At 46.8% G+C, this 17,855-nt stretch overlaps 5 protein-coding genes across 5 annotated transcripts; all 5 read right to left on the reverse strand.

The window, feature by feature from the left end:
• Nucleotides 1-423: 423 nt before the first annotated feature.
• N7483_006797 (putative MFS transporter) lies at nucleotides 424-2,478 on the reverse strand (the record flags this gene model as incomplete). Its single annotated transcript, XM_057090234.1, has 2 exons — nucleotides 424-1,571; nucleotides 1,650-2,478. The coding sequence occupies 2 exons, from the start codon at nucleotides 2,476-2,478 to the stop codon at nucleotides 424-426; spliced, it is 1,977 nt and encodes a 658-aa protein (XP_056944975.1).
• Nucleotides 2,479-4,649: 2,171 nt separating this feature from the next.
• On the reverse strand, nucleotides 4,650-6,874 carry N7483_006798 (arylsulfotransferase family protein; the record flags this gene model as incomplete). Its single annotated transcript, XM_057090235.1, has 4 exons — nucleotides 4,650-4,915; nucleotides 4,972-6,466; nucleotides 6,555-6,683; nucleotides 6,758-6,874. The coding sequence occupies 4 exons, from the start codon at nucleotides 6,872-6,874 to the stop codon at nucleotides 4,650-4,652; spliced, it is 2,007 nt and encodes a 668-aa protein (XP_056944976.1).
• Nucleotides 6,875-9,380: 2,506 nt separating this feature from the next.
• Nucleotides 9,381-10,386, reverse strand: N7483_006799 (sulfotransferase family protein; the record flags this gene model as incomplete). The annotated part of the gene is made up of 3 exons (XM_057090236.1): nucleotides 9,381-9,816; nucleotides 9,888-10,164; nucleotides 10,242-10,386. 3 exons carry the CDS (start codon nucleotides 10,384-10,386, stop codon nucleotides 9,381-9,383), a joined length of 858 nt encoding a protein of 285 aa, XP_056944977.1.
• A 2,758-nt stretch (nucleotides 10,387-13,144) lies between these two features.
• Nucleotides 13,145-15,027, reverse strand: N7483_006800 (AP-2 complex subunit sigma; the record flags this gene model as incomplete). The annotated part of the gene is made up of 7 exons (XM_057090237.1): nucleotides 13,145-13,246; nucleotides 13,305-13,535; nucleotides 13,607-13,636; nucleotides 13,690-13,729; nucleotides 13,783-13,822; nucleotides 14,329-14,353; nucleotides 14,458-15,027. The coding sequence occupies 7 exons, from the start codon at nucleotides 15,025-15,027 to the stop codon at nucleotides 13,145-13,147; spliced, it is 1,038 nt and encodes a 345-aa protein (XP_056944978.1).
• A 750-nt stretch (nucleotides 15,028-15,777) lies between these two features.
• N7483_006801 (IST1 family protein) lies at nucleotides 15,778-17,117 on the reverse strand (the record flags this gene model as incomplete). The annotated part of the gene is made up of 2 exons (XM_057090238.1): nucleotides 15,778-16,899; nucleotides 17,097-17,117. The coding sequence occupies 2 exons, from the start codon at nucleotides 17,115-17,117 to the stop codon at nucleotides 15,778-15,780; spliced, it is 1,143 nt and encodes a 380-aa protein (XP_056944979.1).
• Nucleotides 17,118-17,855: the final 738 nt, after the last annotated feature.

Below are 17,855 nucleotides of genomic sequence, written 5' to 3' on the forward strand. Positions count from 1 at the left end.
AAAAACAACTCGGTCTCTATATTCTAACGACCACAGTTGCCATTTGATCCCTTTCGCGCTCGCTTCGAGGCGAAAACAGGAGAAAGAGCCCGGCACAAACGTATGAAACATGAAAGCGGGAACGCCACGGGGACATTAGAAATGGAATCTGCAGGCCGCAACAAGCTGAACAATGCAAATAAAGAGAAATGGTATCCAGACAGAAAAACAAGAACAAATATGAAAATGGCTCGAGATCCACACAAGAAATCGGCTCGTTCATCTGGCCAGATAGGCATATATCATAGATGAACTGAAGGCGATATTTGGGAAACAAAAGCAAAAACCCACGACCATACCGACACCATTCACATGCAAAATGAAGTCTGAAGCAATGTACAGTTCAAACAGAAAGAATAAGGAAGAATCAACATATCACATCACTTAATGGTCAATAACCTCATCTTCCTCACCGGGAAGAAGGATCTCATGGCCAGAGCCCTCGTACACGAAGATGGCAGCAACGCAGCCAAATACGGAGACCAAGGCAATAAGCCACCAGGCGAAACCAACCATACCCATATCCAGACCAGAACCGTACCATGCACCAGAAAAGATAGGACCGATGGTTCGGAAGGCGGATGAAACAGACTGGCCGATGCCGTGGATGGTTCCGAGAACGGATGGGTGAGGCGAGCAGTTGTTCAGAAGAATAATGGAGGTTGGAAGGGTGAAGGTTCGCGCGGTAACCTGGCAGAAGAGCACAACGATGATCCAGAACCAAACCCAAGGTCCGTTGGCTTGACCGGGAGGAGGAATGGTAGATGGAGCTAAGGCAATATAGGGCGCCAGCGCGTAGGCAAGCGGGAAAAGAGATAGGAAGTACTGGTAGCTCTTGGCTGTACCCAGACGACCGTTGATAGAGGGGTAGATGGTGAACTGAAGGAACATGCCAATAACTCCAAGAATGGCAGTGGCAAAGCCAACACTCTGCGGCAGCATACCCAAGCCCCCAGTAAAGATAAAAGGCAGGCTCTGAGCGGGGCTGGCGGGGTCAGCGGGGTCGTAGCGAGGAGTGGACAGGAAAAGTAGCCAGAGGTTGTTGAAAGCACCCATCTGGAAGTCGAAGAAAGCCTGTGCTCCAAGAGTGCACAGGACGTTCTTGGTCCAAATGCGGCGGAAGGGCAGCACGCGCTTCGTGCGGACAGGCTTAGTAGCCTTCTCTTCCATTTCATAGCTTTCAGAGCGATCCAAGGCACCGGCAAGTAGAGGGCCGCTCTCCTCGTAGTCGCGGAAAGGCAGTCTTGTGTACAGAGGAGAGGAAGATCCAACAACTTTCCTCACGCCACGAGCGAAGAACTTCATAGCATATGAGCCCAAACCGGGCTTACCCTTGCAAGAAAGCAAGGTCTCCTCCAAACCGTAGGCCACCAAACAGGCGCAGGTGGTCAGGAAAAAGAAGTTAGACAACATGGGCAGAGCATATGGGTAGTGTTCCAACCACTTTACACCATTCTCGCCTCCAAATGAAGAGTTCGGGCCAAACAAGCGGGGATAGCTCTTTACAGGATCGGCCATCATACCACCCATAACTGAACGCAAGAATTTCAATTAGTACACGCGCATTTTCAAAAAATCCAATTTGCTGATGAAACCAGTATATCACTTACCAGGACCAAATAATGAAGCAATGTTAAATCCAATAGGGAGAATCAAGAAAGCTCGGGAATGATATTTCTTCTCCTTCACATTCTCCGCAATCATAGTTCGAATAATACCAACAGTACCGTTGATAGCACCGCCAAATGAACGCCAGAACACGGCCTGCGCGAACGACGTGGAGAACGCAACACCCAAACAAGACACCGCAGTTCCTACAAGTCCTACCAGCAAGACAAATCGACGACCACCCCACTCCGCATCGGCAACACGACCCCAAGGGATCGCCGTCGCAAACTGGGCTGCTGTGAAAGCACCCTGAAGGATACCAGCCTGGGTAGCAACATCGGAGTCGGAGAGGTTCTCATCAAAGGACTTAAGCTGGTAGAACATGTAAGCCTGCAGCGAGGCGATCTGCAAGAAATCAAACACACGACAAAGACCAAGTAAAGCTAATTGGCCTTTGCGCGGTAGAGACATCCACGTCACGGCGGCGGGACGGGAAGGAGGAGGTGCAGCTGGCAGATCCGACTGCTGCAGAGCGTGAAGCTGGGCCTGACTCTGCGAGCGGCTGCGAACATGGTTCTTTTGGCTATCCAAATCCATCGAGGTATTGCGGATCATGTCGGGGTCATCGGGGCCGTAGGAATCTGGGGAGGGGGCCTCGTCAACGCTGGCGAGAGATATTTGGGACTCGCGACGACGTCGTGGAGGATATGTTGAGTCGGATTGTTCACCGGTGCCGTTTCCTTGGGTTATATGATGATAGCCACTCGACCATGAAGTCGTACGCGCGTGGCGGGCATTACTTGGTTTATGGTTCTGGGATCTGGGAGGCATGACCCAGGAATGTACTAGTATATGTAAGCACCGGGGCTAAGCTAATGGAGGAGACAAGGCGGTCCGATGGAGAAAAACGACGTCAGGTTGCGACGACCCCTTTCGTTTCGTGTAATTTTCAATTGATGGGACGTGTATTAATTGGCCCGCAATCTCAAGGGGTAAAGAAAAAAAAATTCAATAGAAATCCAATATGGATAGATAAGTAGAAAAGTTCAAGTTGAGTAAAAGAAAAGGAAAGGTGGAAAAAAAAAATCGGATCAAGTGATTCTCCAAGTTGATCTCTCTTATTCGCTTTATTTGGCGTGTTCGTATAAATGTAAATAGGGTTTTTGAATAATTAAAGGGGAGAAGAAAAGGAGAACTTGATCCATTGAAGCCGCTGGAGGCTGTTTGTTGCAATGGTCCACAGGGAAAAAGGGTCATGACTTACGTACCCTTGATCTGCATAGATTTACGTATAACATATGTATAAGATAGGGATAAATCACAACTAGTGCATCTAGTTAGATCAATCGAAGTATCTATATAGATCAATGCTATATCAACTATCTCATTCTCATTCTCATTCTGCAATGATGATTCTTTTCTCTAAATTTCTTTACATTGGAATGATTCGTATTGCTTCATACAGACTGTATTGATACACGACGGGGCTTGCGACGACGCTCCACTTGTACTCCCGAGTTCCGGGTCCTTGACAGCCCGCGGTCTTGGCAGTGGACTCTAGGGCTCAATACATGTACGAAATATACACGTTTATACAGTAAATTACTGACTACGTAATTATCTGAGTTGAGCGTCTACTACATAGATTTATTAGATGTTTGACAATTCCATAAATAGCTTCATAAGGATGAAAGTCCAGATCGATATCATGATCCATTCATAACGAATAAGAAATACAAATAAGCTCTGCCCAGACTTACACTTAAGTCATCGTACATTTCTCCAGCCACACCTGGAGATCTTAATGATACCCGGTCATCTTAGTGAACCAAGGAAATATAGCCGACACTTAACCTTGGAACTTAACACAGCCATCCTCGTCAGCGGAGACTCGTAGTTCGTGCTAGTACTCCTCCCACTGGTACATTGGTACATTCAGTTAACTTGAATCCAAAGGACAAGTGTTTATTTTCTACGCTTAACACGGCACTGATCGACGGACGATCGATTCCTCAGCTGTAACGGAGCGCCCGTGAAGGAGATAGAGAAAAGCTTCGCATCTTCATATAGAAACTAAAACTAAGTTAGCGATTCGTCGCACACAACATCCACGTTTCAGTCTTGTCGCAGGGCTGGTGCCAAGTCTTTATTACTGAACGCGAGAGGTGTGAGAGATGTTTCGTAGTGATGTTGCAGTGTGGTGATCGATACATTCAATTTCTACTATGTATCTGTATTCTACAGGGTGAAGGGAAAAGGCTAAAAGGTAAATTCCTATCCAATTAAGCCGATTAAATTGACTTACGATATCCATCAGATTAATGAATCTGTATTGTGCACTCGTACATCGTATCCCAGGGTATCAATCAATCAATTGAGTTAATTAGTATCCAGATGTACTTCGTATAAGATTCCATAGAGGGAATGGACTACCCGTTGCCCCTCTTTAATGGGTCAGGGACCGGACTATTTCCGTTTCCAGAAGAGCGGGTTACGAATTCAAACCAATTTGGTCATTCGCCTCTACGATTTGAGCTCGTTTATGACCTCGAGACGATATGTGGATTCTTGAGGGATTCATTTTGAGGGGTTGTTAATACGCTAGAAACTGATGAGGAGGCGCGAAAGGTGGAAGAATTCCGGAAGCGCCTCAGAGAGATCCATATGACGGGGTGACGCGTATGTGTGGATACCTGTGCATTTCAACGGGCCCAAAAGAGAAAAATCTGGAGGCGAAAAAAAAGAAGAAAAAAGGAAGAAAAAACCATTAAGTGCCGGGTGTCTCGGCCTTAATTAAATTACAAAAAGCTCGGAGTTTCGAATTTGGGTATCTGTATTTCAGTATTCTATACAGGCGATCTAAAAGATTTTGTAATCTTCGTGTGGTATATACGTGTTGGAGATAGAAAAGGAAATGAGTAGAAAAGAAACATCAAAGGAATTAAAAAAGGGACAGGCCGACAATGCAATGCAAATGGAGTATAGAATGAAATGGGGACTTTTTACTCGGTTCGCTGTCTCCGATGTGGTGGACTGCGATCCGCAAGTGAGAAATAATCTCCCCCAGTCCATCGCTTCCAATTCCACCAGGGGAGATCGTTGGACTGAATCGGAGCTTTACGCTCAGCCATACCGTTCAACGGCTCAGCTGACTCGTGATCATCCAACGGATCCAGCCGCTGGCGTCGCTGATAGGAGCGGTAGCCATAATAGGCTCCGCCGAGAAGTGGTAATGATAGTATTATAATGCCACCCCAGAGATACAAAGCTGTGAAATCGATTAGTAAATGGAAAGGGTAAAAGTGTAGATAAATGTCAACTTACGTTCAGAGGTCCAGCTCTTGTGAGTGGTCGGGCCGGTCATTGAAGGATAGCCAGACTCAGAGGGGAATGTCCAGATAGCTCCATCATGGTCAGGGTCTACCCATGGCACAGTATTAACACCCGCAAGTGGGATAAACGGTTCAGCACGTTCCTCGCCGGGAAAGCCAAATCCGGGGGCATCAGAGCAAGTTTCATCTTGACAGAATTCACGTAGCTCGGGCGAAGGTACGAATGTATACTTGATCTCGGATCGACCTAGCACAACACCATTGAGGTCAAGAGCCTCGGCTCGAGTCCAAGGATAGAAGCTAGTGTTGGTATACTCGGTCTCAAAGCCGGTCTTATTGGTCTCAGCCAAGGGAGTCCACGGCCCTGTCATATTTGCCGAACCGAAGAACCGCCATGCCTTGACTCGTGTGGCACCGTTCCAACTCACGTACATGGTCGTCGGCGAAAACGGATCCGCTGTACGAGAGTAGGTCCACATAGCAGGAGAATCGGTAGGGTTACCTTCCCAATCGAACTTCATTGCGCGGTAATTCATGACGGGGCCCGCCGCAAACTCAGCCCAGAGAACGATGTTGCCCTCTTCGTCGTGTTCAGAGACATAGCGGTTGTTACCCCATCCCATGAAAACGTTCTTGTTCGGCAAGCGCTGGAGATTACCCTGGCTGGAGCTAATTAAGTCGTGTACGTAAGGCTTGTAGTCGCGAATCTGGAGAGCGGTATTATCGACATGATCGATGAGAATGATCATACCAGCGGAATAGGCATGGGTGCGATTAAATCCGTTGTAGCCATTGTTGTATAATGAGACGACGGAGTGTGTGCCATTCTCGAACAACCAGCGCGCATCGTGCTGCTGGGAGAAGCTGAAGTTGATATTGCGGAATGACGGATTCGAACCGTGTAGTCGCCAAACAACGGAGCCGTCCTTTCCGGAAATCTTATAGATCGCGCAAGTGTGACGAGACGAGACGAGGTAATCGCCATCCGAGTTCTTATCGATCGAGTTGATATGGAAATAATCCCAAGGTTCGTGAACGTTCAGTCCGGTTCCAGAGGTATCGGTATGCGCGGGCCAGGTGTAGCTGTTGGAGGGGTCGACATGATCCAGAGACCGCCATTCGAATATCACTTTGCTCGTCGCAACATCCACCTCTTGGAATACACTCTCCATTAGCCACCCGACTCCGGTTTTGATGTTCCAGGGCGTCATATCGAACTGGCGCTGTTGGTAGACGGTCATAAGGGCGGTTTTGCCATCGTTGATTGGCATAAATTCGTGCATATCACTGGATGCCATTCCGCCGCCGGGTTGGACGGATCGCACAATGCGGTATGTGTTATCCATGATAATGCCATGTCCGCGACAGTATCCCTTCTGTTGATTTCCTTGGAAGAAGCACAGGTGGTCTGCACCCTTATATTTACATACATGGATTCCGTGGGCATTACCCGGTCCAGATACACCCCAGCCGCTCCATACTAGCTCCTGTTGTTCAAAACCGAGGTTTCCAGTCAGCGCTTTCCGGTTGAATGTAGTCGCAATCGCGTTTGGGATATTGGGATATCAATCATACTCCTTGGTTATCGAAGATGTAAGGGCCGGGGTTCTGAGCCTCATAAGGAGTGATAAATATATAGCCAGGGCTCAGCTTCTCAGTGTCGACATGTTGAATTTTGAAGATCGGAGGATAGATATCAGGTCTCTGTTATACCGGGAAAGATGAGATGATTAGACAAGGGCTAAAATGGCGTGATTGGTATGCAGCGATCAACGTACCGACTTGTAGAAAGCAACCGGATCCTCTGCTACTACGCCAAGGACATAAAGTAGAAGACCTAGGAGCAAGGCTAGGGAGGGAGATGTCCTCCTTGAGGAAGAGATGGTGGCGACCATGGATCCTCCTTCACATCACTCCACGGTAAGAAGGAACCAAAATCAAACACCCAAAGGGAAGGGATTAAAGTAAGGATAGGGAGAGAATCAGGAGTTAGAAGTACAGATATGCAAGGAGAGATGAAGTCAAGAATTCATCGAAGAGAAAAGGTTACGAGGCCGGTCCACCAAACTGTCACCAGCGGAGTAGCAGTGAGTGGAGAGCCAGAAGGATTGACGATTGGATGAACCGTGGCATGGTCTACGATAAAGCCGCGCGATAAGTTATCGCCCCATGAATAAGGAATTGCCAAGAGAGCCAAGTTCTGTAGCTTGAAGTTACTCGTTAGAGGCTTGATTGATATATTGATGTTTAATTTTTATATCTAGTGGAACAATATGAATAAGTAATATGGATTACTGGATAGAAGAATTCCAATATGATCATGAACCTTGGAAGACTCTTCAGGATTGTACAACGATCTTCCTCTCATCTCTCTCATCCATTTGAAACTTTATGTGGTGTTACAATACCGTACTGGTAATTCTTTTCCCCTGCCCCAGGCCACGTCATACACATTTGACTGGCGCAGAATCATTTTTTGGAACTAAAATCCAGATTTTCGTACTGCAATGGCGTATGCACCCTGAATCAATAATTACAATTCATCATCCACTGATCATCACCGTTCATTTCAACTTTGATATACATACGCCACACTAGAATCCACATGTTCGTGGCTAACCAGAATCAGAGTATTCTAATTTCTGATTCTGGTACTCCGTAATCTGGTATCGTAGTACCCGGGGCCTAGTATAAACTCGCATGTTGTACGCGCAGACAAGGTCTAGATTGCATACGCAGGTGATGCAAGCCAAATCTATTCTAACACGGCCCACTCAAGCCTCAGCTCACAGAGTTGCACCCTGCTTCATTAGGTCCATTAGTCTGTTTCCGGTTGACCCCGTCTTCCATTGAATAGATATTCCACATATCAATGCAAACGGAACAGGGTCCAAGCACCCCATTAGGGTACCGCCAGATCAAAATGCTGATAACCTTTGAATAAGCCCAAACAGGTTCGGAGTATTGTCGCTGAGGGGTCTTTTAACCCCGCTTTAATTTTCTAGAACACTAGCTTGGGAACACATGTTTACCCGGGCCCCATAGCACCCGTGTCTAGTATGGAGCACTTGGTACGGAGGCATGGATGAGACTCGGAGAAGAATCCTATACGTACTACATCCTATGTAGTACTAGTAGCAGGACAAAACAAATTGTACTCCGCACAGACTGGTTTTACTATTCAAAGTAATTGATACTAGTAACTACGCAAGCTGAATGACGTTGCCCTTTTCGACGAATCACCTTCCACAATTAGAGCATAGGAGTACCTGCGTACGCTCTAAATCACCGCCGGTACTTTTGCCTACATAAGCGCCGACTAGAAATAGGACCCTTGAAGACAAGGCAGTTTCAGTTTTATTGAATAAAATGAGAATAAGAATAAGAGTCTTCAAATCAAAATTAAAAAAAAGAATATGTACTCCGTGATAGACCCTGATCAACAAAAGCAAAATTGCTGGTAAACTTGAACCTTCCTCACCTGGGCAAGTCACGGTTCTGACTAAGTCGGTGGGTCCTGCCAAGCCGCTAGTTGGGCCAAGCAATCTCCGAGTCAGTGTTACGAGTACGAGTTCTACTTGTATTAAACATTTGAACCCCTTCAAAGAGGATCCCAGGGTCCTAAGAAAAAGGGACTCAGGGTCGTGGGTCTCTTTAAAACTGATATTCGGAGACTATACGGAGTAAATATGTGCCAATTAGAAGTCAGCTATATCAATGGTCCCAGGTTGTACAATAGCTAGTTCACTATTGAGCCCGTGCAATGGAACGTGCTCACGGCATCTCAGCGCTATAGGGCGGAATAATTATCCCTTTTATACTACTAGGTAGTATCAATAGGTGGACTACTAGTACATGGAATACAGCTTGTGTAGCACTCAAGTGCTTACTATGGTACAGTGAAAATGGTTTTCAAGTCCAAATTTGAATATTCTCTAAAGTACATGAGACCTACATCCCTTGCTTAAAACTGGAAGGATCGTTATGTAAAGGTTGTCATTTTTGTATTTCATTCCTCGGCGAGGATTCTCCAATGTGCCTTGCTCTTCAAACCAATGCAAAAATAGTAAATCTTGTACCAGGAATGACCGAAACCGGTTTCCAACCCAAATGAAAGATGACAAAAAGTAAATAAAAACAGATGTATATATGTACTGCAAGAATTACCAACGGGATGTAAATTCTTGCAACCTCGTCAGACAGTAAAGGGGAATATTATAGAGACCAATAAACAGATGATAGAATGTGACCAATCCAGAAAAGAGAAAGCAGACTGGATCACGAAAAAAAAAAGTTACATCCTCCAGTATGCGCCTGCACAAACTGAAGGGAGTAATTAAAAGAATGTCGCCCAATGATGTAAGGGCTTTTTTAGTTCTTTTATGAAGGATGAAGGATGATTTAGCGAACGAAGCGCTTCCAGGCCATGGTGGCAGCAAAGCCAGTAGCCAGGAGAGTACCACCAACAGTGACAGCTTGCAGAGCAGCGTTCATTATCTGGTGGCGGTTACGGGTGCTGCAGCGCTTGTAGAAGTCGGCCATGTCGTTACCGCGGGGGAAAGCGGTGTCGGGAACCTCCTCCTCAAGGAACTCGCACAGGGGACCCCAGCCGTCGTTGATGTTGTACTCCAGAAGGCGATCGGCGGGAACCATGCTGCGGACCTCAGCAACGTGGTCATTGTAGACCTCCTTACCATGAGTAGGGAAGTCACCACGGAAGAAGGTCTCGAAGAACTTGTTAAGCATGGGGTAGTACATGCCAGCGGCCCAGCTGAAGTTGGAAACGAACTTGTGCTCGGGGTCACTGACACGCCAGAAGACGGTCTTCATAACGGACCTATTGAGATATTAGCTGGGTTGTCTTTTTTTTCTGTGTTTTCTGTATTTTCTGCAACAGGGCGAACATACGCGTGCCATGGGTCAACATCACGGGTGGTCAGAATGACCTTAGCATTGGGGTAGGCCTCGATCAACTCCTTGGCGAAAGCACAGGCGGGCCAGTCGCAAACAGCCTGGCAGTCACCCAGAAGCTGATCCCATTCCTTACGGCCGAACTCGCCAATACCCTTGTACTTAGCGTTCAGGGCATCGTGCCACATAAGACAATCAGGCGGGTTCTCAACACTAGCACACATCATGTGGTAGCACTTTCCGTAGCCCAGACGCTCAAGAGCCTTGCGAAGAGCTAATTTGCGAAACAAAAACCAGTCAGTTTATTTGCAATTGGAGCAAAGCTACAGCTTCACTTTGATCCAAACTCACAGGCAGTACCAGTGCGGCCAACACCCAGAGCCAGCACCTTCATGGGCACAGTGCGGTGGCACTTGCGACGGTCAATGTTGGTGTCATCGGTGAAGACATCAGTCATGGGCTGAGGAGCCAGGTTGTCCGAAAGCATGAGAGACATGATGGGCGTATAGGTATATGAATTTCGAGGAATGAACTATACAATCGCAACAACAAAAAGCTCTTGAGAGAAGGAGAGAGTGAAAGATATATAATGAAATGAAAAAAGGGGTGGGAGATCCAAGTGGATAAATAAACCAAAAGAAGGGACAGACAATCGAAAAGGTCTAGAAGGGATAGGGTGAATGTAGTGCTATGGGGAAAGAAACAAAGAGGAAAAAAAGGGAAAAAAAGAAATAAAATACGCTGATCCTCAAAGATCGATTAGAGCCGATAAGTTGCCAGAGTGGAACATCTGTCAAGAGGCGCGTCGCCAATCAAATCAAGCGAACCATTCTTCCATAATTCCAAGGGCGATTGACCCCCGCGAGTGGCGATGTTTCCGCTCGTTCCCCCCTCGGCGGCTGCTAAATTGCTGGTGGCTTTTGTTCAATAAGCCCCTGGCGCTGGGCTCTAATTTTTTCCACTTATTTATTTTTGGGGCGCATATCTGAATCAATCCACGTACACTGACGACGTCGTCAAAATTTTTTTTTCTTTTCCCATGCGAGTGTACGGAGTTCTCCATACAGAATATTCCCTCAAGGGTATGATCAACGGTAATGGAGGCGCAGAGGGACAAGACGTCACAGGCTGACGCAGGGATGTCAGGGATTGTCAGGGGGTGGAGTTTCTGTAATGGTTATGACAGTGAAATCTTCGTACACGCCAGCGCCAAGCCATCCACGTAAACTCGGTAATGGAAAATTGTGTTGCGAGATGATCTTCCAGATAAAAACCCATCAATTTCCAGTTTCCAGTTTTGTGATTCCGGGTCTGAAGGAGACGATCCGTGCTTTTGGCATTCATGATTGGGTGGAAAGCGGGGAAACGCACACGCGTCCACAGTGGGGAATGCGCCTCTGAAACGGATGCGTGGTTTGAGTCGAGTAATGTACGATGAGTAGAAAAAACAGAATAAAAAGAAATAAATAAAACTTGAAAAAAAAGAAAATGTTAAATGTAACAAGAATTATGGATCGTATTGGGAAGTTTGAAAGATATCACATTTCAAAGATATTTCCGGCTTTAACTTCACATGGATTCAAGTTTGAAGGTTATCTGTAACCATGAAAATGGTACTTCCTTTGTGTATGGAGAGTACTTCGTACCTCGTATACTCAGTCTTCTGGAAGGCAATCCAATATTCCCCGTAGCCCGTTGTCCGTGGAATGCCCTCAACCTTGAAACTGGGACTTTGAACTTTCAAAGCCGATCCTCATTCATCTGGGCCCAGGGAGACATGTCGATTGGATCCAATATCCCGTTTCATAACAATAACCCAGTGGCGCTCCACTAGCTCCGCGAATTGATTGCAATTGAGCTCCCGCTTGTTCATGGTCGAGACCAACACCAACGGACCAACGTTTCCCTCTCCGGCCAAGAAAGATCCAACTCAATAAACCCGACCCCTATACGGAGTAAAGTGATGATCAACATTTCCTTGGTCTCCTCCAACAGGGGTATCAGGTATCGACTTCGGTCTGTGATAAGCGGGGCCTCATTACAGTTGATTGTTTGGTGGAGGCTGTGTAGGGAGAATTCGCGGATAGTTGCAGTTTGTCTGTATGAGTATCCAATGAGTCGCAGTAGTGTCACATAACGTAGGTCTTTTGCCGAGGATTGTTCGAGTGAACTGATCAAGACTCGTGTCCCTTGTTCGCCCGGGCTAGGAGATCGTCCCGTCTCCTGGGGCGTACCCGCTCAGTTCAGGGTCGTTGAGAATCAGTGGTGGATCAGCGATGGTGTTGTGAGTTGAACTGAGTTGAGCTGAGTGTTTTTAGTTCTGTAAATCCCTGAAATGTTAGAGATCTGTCGTAGTTAATACCTGTTCAGTTAACGACTGGCGGTGGAGTACTCGTTAGTTAATACGAGTACTCTCAAGTAAAGCGCTGTTCGTCCATATCAAGCGAATGATGCCATCCCGAGAATGTCATGGTGTCTCTCAGGTTCCCATCACTCTGAACTCAAGATATAATCCTAAATTCAGTTGGAACAACTGAGAAGAAAACACCAAGACAGAAAAAAAGGGGCTCAGGGTCCCAAAGAACATTCAGGGTCCTGCAGGGAGCAAGGCTGATTATATGGTTAATGCCAAGACCTCGACATGATGTTCGCCATCGATGAGGGCAATCACCTCACGCGGGGCCAAGTCGGGTTCCAGAACCGAACCATGAGGTTGAAATTGACATTTGGAACCCAATCTGAGCTTAAGGGGATCTTGCTCCAGTAATAGCATATTTGATCCTCCGATCCCCGCCTGGAATGTGTTGGCGGCAATGATTTCGGCAGTTAGATCAGGCGCCTGCGTTCTTGTACAAGCACTGATGGGATGCCTGATTCAGGGTCCTTCCAGGGTCCATTGTCCAGCCCAGGAAGTGAATACGATATGCAGGTCTTGGCATAGCCTTGCAGATTGGTTATTGATTTCGACATCCGCCCTAAAGTAGTGGCATGTCCGGCGGAAATTAACATTTTCAATAATCATGTCTCAGAGAGCCGACAGCTGCACATGTGTGTGATATCGATCTCACTACTCCGATTTCCACAAATGAAAATAATGATGATAATAAAAAGGAGTATATTATTGATAGACTCCGCCTTGGAAATTTGAAACTCCCAAACTCCTTATCCCATAGTAAAAGATGTATACGCTGCTGATGCTTTCCCATCCAAAGAATCAAGTCCGCCTGCTATTCGGTTCAGACCGCAAATCGTCCTCACTCCAGTTTATCCAGATGTTCTAGTCGCGTGAGCACGACTTGTTTGCTGGTTTCTTCAATCTCGCCGGCGAGAAAGACCTCGTCTAGGATAGCGTAGACCTAAGTATACATCTATTAGTATTCCGTCGGATATATGTTGTAGCCCTCCCAATCATACCTTGTAGAAATTGAACACCAGGTCCAATTCACATACATTGCCAAAGAACTGATCTAGAACCTCGACAAAAAAGTGGATGGCTTCCAGGTAGGCCAGTTCATTATCATTGGCATCGACACAGACGCAGAAGAATAGACCCGCGTATCGTCGGTAGACAACTTTGGTACTGCGCCGGAATTCCACAAAATTTGATTGGTATTTCTGATCTCGAGGAGCGACAAGGCGATGGACCTGCGCGGAGGGCGGACGTTAGTTGGTCATGATTCGAGTGCGGAACGTTCGTAGTGCCTGGGTGGACAAACCTCGCCCTTGAGCTTCACTTTCTCTTCATCCTGATAAAGAATTAGTATCCTTTTTCTTCCAAATGAAGAATCGCAGTACTCACACTGTATGGAGCGTACCATTTCGCCAGTCGTGTTTTGCCCCTATATCGTCTGTCAGGCTTGGACCGCGCACTCCTCTCCATAGACATACTCACTGGCGATTTTGAACGAGAATAAATGAGAGGACCATCTTGACTAGTAGATCACCTGGATAGCATTGAGTCTTGCTGGCTTGATCGCGCGACTTCGAGAGGTTCTCCGCGGTCCCTGAAGCTCCCCTCGTTATACTGCCTCTCCTCACCGCCATTTACTATCAAAGTGGATCATAGGTGGCCATTGAGAGAACCAGTTATAGAGTAGACAAGGAGCAAGGGATATGCCCTCAAGTTTTTTTAAGAAAAAGAAGTCGGCTAAATTGAACACTCAGAAATTTGCAGACAAGATCACCAGTAGTCACATAGATCAAAGGAAAATACTTTCAACAATCACAGACTATCAACAAGCATAAGGCATGGAACTCGTCAAAATCCAATCACAATTTCGCTCCAACAGCACTTGAGGGTAAACCTGCACCTCAAGAGCTAAGAAACTAGCAAGAGGGTCATTAATTCATACGCAACATATTCAATCACTCTAGGACTGGAGCGAAGAGCATGTTGCAAGGGGATCCGGGAAGTTTCTAAGCTATGATGTGCTCATACGATTCCAAAGTCTTGTCAATCGAGTCTATGCGGACCAGTTAGCATTCAGCATTCCACACCGTCTCCCACTTTATGAACAGGAGGTGAGAAAATAACAATCAAAAAAAGAAATATCCGAACAGAACATACCGTATAGCTTTGCGGGGTACTCGGTTCAGTCATAGTCTCCGAAGGCGCGACCGACTTCTCATCAGTGTAGCTCTCCTCATCATAATATTCCTCCTCACTATCATCATCTGAAGGTGGATAATACCGTTCAGGGTCCCCATTGTAAACCATAAACCAGCCAATCTTCTCCTCAGGTGCCAAGCGATTGCGCAATTCTTCCAACGCCTCCTCCTGATCCTGCGTTAAACCCGATCCCTGTTCAACACAATCCTGAATATTTAATCCAGAATCCTCGGAAGATCCATCTTCGGGGATAGTCAAGACTCTAGATGCCACATAGGCGTGTTCCTGACTGACGGTATTACTGGACTCGTCGTACGGGTCATATTGCTCGATGAAGCGTAGTTCAGGCAATCGCGACACCAGATCTGGTTGTGTTTTTTGGAACGACTCGTTGATTAACTCCGTCGTAAGTGGTTGCTGGATGTATTCCGCGGCTGCCTCTTCCAAGTTATGCAGCACGACGTATACCCGGATTCCTGTGAAACCTGCACGAGGCCACCGGAAACCGTGGACCATGTAAACGGGCATGGTGGGAATTTATAGATGGGAACGGAGGGATCAACGGCGATTGGGGGAGGAATAAATGAGGAGAAGGAGCCTAGTAAGAGTCGGCTATAGTTGGAATGTAGATTTGGAGAGGATCGGAGGGTTGGTCAAATTTGGCATATTAGGAGTGCGACATTGTTGGGGGGAGAAGAAGAAAAAAAAGAAGAGAAGAATCTCGTGTTGGTATCTGACTGTGATGCATCGAATCGAGATCGGATTTTAGACCTTAACCCGAGTAGGAATGGTTCCACCTTTTTAGTTCCAACGGCCCGCGCGACTACCGACATCTCGCATTTGACACTTGCCTTGCATTTCTATCTTGAAAGAACCCAGGGATTTGGTATTATGCAGGTCACTTTGTGGGTCCTAATTTGTAGCATCGTGGTCTAGGTTATGTATGCATTTCTCTTGCCCTCAACCTTGGAAGATTTACCTTATCGTAGAACCATTATTCAAAAATCATGATAGAGAACGCCGTTTGTTATGTCTAAAATATTCGGTTCTCTTCCAAACAATCTTGGGCCAAGTTTCCTAGAGTGGTGGAAATTGAGCAGTGTGACAAGTTGTAAATCGGACTGACTCAATACACAAAGGTAGTACAAAACATGAGGGAAATCCTGGACCCTGAAAATGCAAGGCTGAAAGATCAAGTCGAGAAAAAGCAAAAAGAAAAGTGGGAGGGAAAAAAGGTAGTGAACCACCTTAAGTGGAGATGATCACCTAGATTGAGGCTCAAGGCTTTCTCTTCAGGTCTGCAAACCGCCTGGTCAACTCGTCCAACTCGGGGATTCCATTATTGCTTTTTGCGGGAGCGGCGGATTCCTGTTTGGGAGGATTGATCCCCTTCTCCTCACCGGGCACTTTGACCCGGGGATTTGGATTGTCCGTTCTAGGAGCAGGTGGTGCTACACTGACTGGACTGCGGCCTGTAGCAAGACCGCGAGGAGGCGTGGCTTTGTTCAATTCGCTAGTCTCGGATGCCCGCCGTGCTTCAGAAAAGCTGGGCTGATCTCGTTGTTTACTCGGTGTCTGTGGAAGATCACCACTTTCATCTTGGTCATCGACGAACTCTGGTGGTGCATCGCCAAGCGCCTGCTGCACCTCGGGCTCTTCGCTCACTCCCCATGCAACCCCGTATGCTTTCGCAATTTCTTGTAAGTAGCTCTCGACAAGTTCCTGTCCTGGTGGACGAACTCGCAATGCCCTGAGAAGCCGATCAGGAACTTTGACTGAATCGATTTTGTTTTCTTGTGCCAGCGCCATGAACTCCTTGCCATATCGCTCTCCGAGCATAGTCCGAAGCATCGTCAATTCGCGCAGCTCATGAGGGAACCGATGCCAGGCGTAGAAGATAACAACAGCAGCTTCGTCTAATGCAGTATCCATGTAGGCATTCTCTTCCTCCGATAGCACGATATCTTCGGTACCGCCAGATGCGATCGGGGCCTCCTTCTTTTGCGATCCTCCTAGCCACGAGAACCCGAATCGGGACCCAGTGCTTTCTACTGGTTTCGCTGCCGTAGAAGTCGATGCCGCATTTGAAGCTTGTGTTTGTCGCTTGTGTAGTTCCTTGGCGCGCAATCTGGCGCGGGTACCCTTCTCTCCGAACGCGAGCTGGTCTAGCACATTGGCGCGCGCAAGTAATAACTCGCAGTACAATTCCACCATCTCCATGGCTTCCACGGCAATATCGGTCGCGATCACATTTTCGACACGGATGCGTGCGGAGGCATCGCGTCCTTCGCTAAGGAGTTGGGAGAGCTCGCGGCGTTGGACGACAGAGGAGGCGTTGTCCTTCTTCTGCGAGAGGCGGAGACGCGGGATAAGGAGGCGTAGTGTTGACACTAATCTTGTCTTTGGTTCAATATTAGCTTAGTTTACACACTTTTCTTGTGAATCTCGACTTCGAGTACACTGCAAACGAATATGCAATCGGGAATGATAACAATGCGGGGTAAGCTCCAGGCAGCAAGTCTGAGGAAGAGGTCATGGTGCCAGGAACTTTGTGCAAATTTGAGTAATCAATGGGTGTGAATATCTGAGAAACTCACCGTTTGTGCTGAAGGAGGCATTTTGGTGATGTCGAGGGGATGACTGGAGAAGGGATGTTGAGGCGGGGTGGATTTCAAGTTGGGGGCATGAGGCGGCATCTCCACTTCTGGCTCCGCATCTACATAATGCACAGTAGGCAACCTTGGAAGAGGGATGAAGTGATCCTTGTCAAATGTTGAGTTGTTTATTCTTACTGGAAATCTAAGATCCAAGACATGTAACGCAGGGGTGTGTATTTTCATAATGTGGTGGTTCGCCAATATTGCTGTCGTTAGTGGTTTGGCTCTCGTTCAAGTTCAAGTTGCTGGACACGCTATTTATACTGTGCTTGGGTACCTAGGTAAAGTCATATTTACTCTATGCTTCATACTAGTCTATGCCAGTGAGAGGAGCTTGAATTGGGGCCCAATTCATAGTTATTATAATCATTATCTGATTCCTTTGTCATTCCTAAAAGCAACCCTGGAAGAATTTCTGAAACTGATAAGCGTCAATAGCAATTTGATTGTCCTCTTGTCAAGCCATTCCGATCAAATTTTAGCTAAGTTCAATCATTTACTAGCATGTTGAATCTTATCGAGCGGGTTTGCAGCGCAATTACCAAGAACGCCCCATGTTGCAACTCGAACGAGACGGTGCCTAGGATTGTTAAGCATAATTGCACGACATTTCTTTTTCAATGCTTCCTTATCCTTTTCGGGAATCTTAAAGCCTCGAGCTTCACAACAACAGCTGCATTCAGCAGTGCAATGTCCAAC

The sequence above is a fragment of the Penicillium malachiteum genome, assembly GCF_028827825.1.
Source record: "Penicillium malachiteum strain IBT 17515 chromosome Unknown utg000003l:1.0-4950554.0:1.0-4952489.0, whole genome shotgun sequence".
Lineage (NCBI taxonomy): Eukaryota > Fungi > Ascomycota > Eurotiomycetes > Eurotiales > Aspergillaceae > Penicillium > Penicillium malachiteum.